Source organism: Acanthisitta chloris, unplaced genomic scaffold (genome assembly GCF_000695815.1).
Source record: "Acanthisitta chloris isolate BGI_N310 unplaced genomic scaffold, ASM69581v1 scaffold9014, whole genome shotgun sequence".
Lineage (NCBI taxonomy): Eukaryota > Metazoa > Chordata > Aves > Passeriformes > Acanthisittidae > Acanthisitta > Acanthisitta chloris.
Window position 1 is genome coordinate 12209 of NW_008669867.1, and position 4580 is coordinate 16788.

The window sequence follows — 4580 nt, forward strand, 5'->3', positions numbered from 1 at the left end:
GCCTTGCAGAGGCCTGGACTAGTTAGTAGCTGCTTGTAGCCAGTTTGGTTAAAAGCTACATGAAGTTTGGACTGTGAGAGGATGACTGGGCTGAGAATGCTGAGGAACCCATTCCACGCAGGGGCAGCCGCAGTGGAGCTGCAGACTGAGCTCTGGGTGGCTGCAGCCCAGGCAAGAGAGGATAACAAAGGGTCTGGGGACCTGTGGCCCAGCAAGGTGATCACCAGACACCCAGAGACACAGCAGGAGCTGATGATCCACCCTCAGGGCCCTGAGGGGATCGAAGCCCTCTGTTCCTTTGCTCAGGTCCTGGGAGGGACCAGCTCGAGCTGTTACTCTGTTATTCTGTCACTGCTAGTTTCTGCACCAAGATGAAACTATTTGAAGGCTCTGGATGTCTGAGACTCTGCTGTGGGAAATCTGGGGCTGAGCTGGTGAGGAAACCTGGTGTGAGTGTGGGGGTGCAGCTGCACTGGGGCAACTAATACTGGACCAACTCCCAGCTCAGGTGCTGCCAATGTGCCTGCCAGAGTGGCTCCTGGATGGTCAGGCAGGGAAGTTTCCTTAATAGTAGTACCTCCTCAAACACATTCTTCCTGAAGTCCAGATCCTCTTGCAAGCTCTGGCACCGATTCTCCAGGTCCACACGCATGAGTGTTTCCTTCTCCAGCTGCTTCTTAGCCACAGCATGGCCATCCTCAGCCTAGGGAGGAATGTGAAGGATTTTGTTCAGATCCCTATTTTCCATCCATAAACCCTTTATGGCCTTCACCTGACACTTCTGGACCAACTATCCACAACAAGAGATCTTATGTCAAACTACTGATTGAAAAAAAACACAAGCAACAACAAAAACCCAAATCCCCAATCCCAAAAAACTCAGAAAAAAAGGAAGAACTAGAGCGTGTATGCATTTATGGATGTCTAACCCGCCCAAAAACTCACAAAAAAGGAAGAGCCAGAGAGTGTGTGCTCAAGGATACTTAGCCCAAGCTTCCACCTTTGCAAAGCAGCTGTTTAAAATGCAGGAAAACTTCAATCCGTTATGGTATGGAGCTGAGGATTATTAATTCCTCAAGCACAATGTGTTGCACATTCTTTTTCTTGCCAGTGTAGCCCAACTGGGTACTACAAGGCTGAAATTATGCAGGACCTCACAAAGCTCAACATTTAGCAACCTGATATCCCATGAATACACAAACCCTTATCAGAAAATCCCAAATAAAAACTTCTAATGAGCAAAATGTCCAAACCACTGAGTGGCTTTGGTTGTCTTACAGAGGTTTAGTTGTGTATCCCAGAGGGGCAGTCAAAGGCTCAGTAGGAACTGAGGAAGATCAATCATAGAATCAACCAGGTTGGAAGAGACCTCAAAGATCATCGAGTCCAACCCTACTGTGGTCACCAGACCATGGCACTAAGTGCCACATCCAGTCTCAGCTTGAAAACCTCCAGGGATGGTGAATCCACCACCTCCCCGGGCATCCCATTTCAATGCCTGACCACTCTCCCTGTAAAAAATCTCTTCCTAATATCCAGCCTAAACCTCCCCTGGCTGAGCTTGAGTCTGTGCCTTCTTGTACTACTGCTAGATGCCTGAGAGAAGAGACCAACCCCCACCTGACTACAACCTCCTTTCAGGTAGTTGTAGAGGGTGATAAGGTCTCCCCTGCTTCTCCAGGCTGAACACCCCCAGCTCCCTCAGCCTCTCCTCATGGCACTTGTGCTCAGTCCCTTCCCCAGCCTCGTTGCTCTTCTCTGGACCTGCTCCAGCCCCTCAATGTCCCTCTGAGCTGAGGGGCCCAGAGCTGAGCACAGGATTCAAGGTGTGGCCTCACCCGCACCGAGTCCAGGGGCAGAATCACCTCCCTGGTCCTGCTGACCACGCTGGTTCTGATCCAGGCTAAAGACCAACTGCAAAGAGGGAATCTGACACCCTCAGCCTGTGCTGAAGCAAGGACATACCTTGGCCAGCTGGGCACGCAGATCAGCCACCTCTGCCTCCAGACTGCGTTTCTCATTGAGCACAGTGTTGAGTTCTGCCTCACTCCTGTGGAACAGAACTTCCAGGTCCTTGATGCGTCCCTGAGCCACAGACAAGTCTGCATCTTTCTTCTTGTAGCTGCAAAACCAACATCAGATTTGTCATTATCCATCTAGGCGGGTGCACAGCCATGCTGAGCATGTCTTGGTCACAGACACTAGGAGTGTTCTACATACAGCTTGACAAAGAAACTCCTGACAGTGACAAGTGATTTCTGCCCCTCCAAGGACACTGAAAACACACCAAGCTGCCTTCACTCAGCTTATAAAATCTCCCCTGGGAATTGAACTGGAGGACTCCATCTGGCCTCAGGAGTTGCTTTGTCAGGGTAATTCTCTGATTCAGACTGAATAGCAGTTTTAATATACAATCAGTGCAAGGTGTTTTTCCAGCACACTTACACTGCAGCTTCATCTGCTTCCACACTCCCAAACTGCTCTGGGCCAACCTTTCCCTGTGCTTCCCTGTCTGCCATGGGTCAGAGCAGAGAAACAGGCAATCAGACTGATGATGTTTAACAATGAACCTTCTTTGGCTGGGTCAGTTTTAACCCAGCTCAGTTTCCCAAGCAGGTGCAGAGGAGGAAGGACAGGACAAAGCAGAAACAAACACTCCTCTTGGCCTCTGCATGTCCAAACTGCTCCAATCTCAGTACAGTCATTTTATAGCTGCACTACACTGGGGTATATCCTGATGCCATGACCTCTGAGCAGCCAGCCCAACACACTTGAGCTTCCCTCTGACCCACCTGCATCCTCCCATCAGCTGCTTCCACAAGGCACTGTAAGCAGCCTCAGCAATGTCGTTCCCACAGCAAACACTGCTCAGAAAATAACAGCCACAGAGCACTCTCCTCACCTTTTATTGAACTCCTCGAGCTCTGCTCTCAGCTTTCCTATTTCAATCTGTAGCCTAGCTCTCTCCTTGGCAGTCTCATCCAAAACTCTTCGGGCATCAGCCAGTTCAGACTCGTAGAGACTCTTGATTCCACTGACCTGAGGGAAAAAAAAGCATCCAGGTATGAGAACATTCCAAAGAACTGAAACACAGGACCAGGACTCACATCGCTGTCGTTGAGAAAAGGTGCACGATATGATTTCTGCTGCTTCAGAACATTCTATACTGTACATTGTTTAAGAACATTCTACATGGAACATCTTCAATTAATGTCCCAAAACCAAGATTTAGATTATTAGTGATTATTATTATTATTATTACTTACTTAGTCTCTGTTACCAGTGCAACATAAAACATACCATGGTTGAGGTGTGTAAGTCCTCCCAAGGGACAAACTGGAGCAGGTGAGTGCACCCTCACCTATTCTCCCTCATTTCCAATCCTGCTCCTTTGGAAGACTTGTCTTAGAAGGCAGCTCATGGAACACAATTCCAAGGGCCCAAATTGACTCTGCTGCTGAAGCTACAAAGATCTGAAACCAGATGAACTACAGAAATGAGTTTCCACTCCTGTTTCTCCCTCAGAGACTAAGGAGCCTCAGATCACTCCTTGTCCCAACTCCATATCACAGCACCAGCTGCTCAGGCTGCATGAGGCTCCTCAAAGTCTTCCACACCTTTTTTAGAAAGAAGGTGATTTGAAAGGTGCAGCAGAGAGCTAAAATGCCAAGAGCAAGTTAAGATTGCTGCTGCTGCTCTGTGAGGGGATCCCAGAGCAACTATCACCGGTGTCAACTCAGCCACGGAGCTGCCAGGGAGGGAGAAGAGCCAAAACCAGAACGGACCAACTGTAGGAAGGGAAATTTCCTAACAAAGCCTCAGATGCAGCAAGAAAGCCAAATGTGCTATTCCTAGAAGTGACTGTTTCACCATCAGAGTGGCACCAACGACAGACTCAACCATCTGGTCTTCAGAGAGGCTGAGTCAAAGCAGGCAGGATATAATTAAGTTCCTGATAGACTACACTTCTCATCAAACTCCTGTCATGAACTGAGACATGACAGCAGGAGGCTGAGGAGCCTCAGTGTACAAGCAAACCATCACTGGCAAGTTGTGTGAAGAACACCACCAAGACTGGGCTAAACTCTTTTCCTCCAGAATTCCACAATGCAAAAATCCATGACAAATGGGAGATCTGAAGGCTGTAAAGCCTTTCATTCTGGATAACCCTTGAGGGAAAATAGAGTCTTGGCAAATAGCAATCCAAACTACAACTGCCCAAAGGCCAAGCAGTGGTTCTGCACCAGCAGGTAACTCCTTGGATGGCACCTCAAATCCTGTCCATGGGACAACTACTAAGACCTGGGGCTGTACTGCTGTATAAATTGTGGTTTACTAAATGACAGTGTAGGACACAGGGACAAATCCCTTCCCAGCTCCCCAGGGCACAAACTGGAATTGCATGTCCAGGTACAAGCTCTTTTCCCTAGGTTTTCAGGAATGCTGCCCCAAAGAGATGTTGCTGCTGTGATCCTTATAACTGGCTGGGAATAATTTAGGCTTTTGAGGCATCACAGACAACACAGAGCTTAACACTGCCACAACAACAGGATTGTGAGCAAAGGACAAGCACTTCATGG

The 4580-nt window shown here is 48.5% G+C and overlaps 1 protein-coding gene across 1 annotated transcript in view; it reads right to left on the reverse strand.

Moving 5' to 3' along the window:
• Nucleotides 1-3040, reverse strand: part of LMNB2 (lamin B2) — a 9714-nt gene extending 6674 nt beyond the window's left edge. Inside the window, exons 1-3 of the mRNA XM_009073477.1 lie at nt 2903-3040; nt 1966-2122; nt 578-703 (exon numbers count right to left, since the gene is read on the reverse strand). Coding sequence (XP_009071725.1) covers nt 578-652 — 75 coding nt within the window. The 5' untranslated portion in view covers nt 653-703; nt 1966-2122; nt 2903-3040. The remainder of the gene's footprint in view (nt 1-577; nt 704-1965; nt 2123-2902) is intronic.
• Between the last annotated feature and the right edge of the window lie 1540 nt (nt 3041-4580).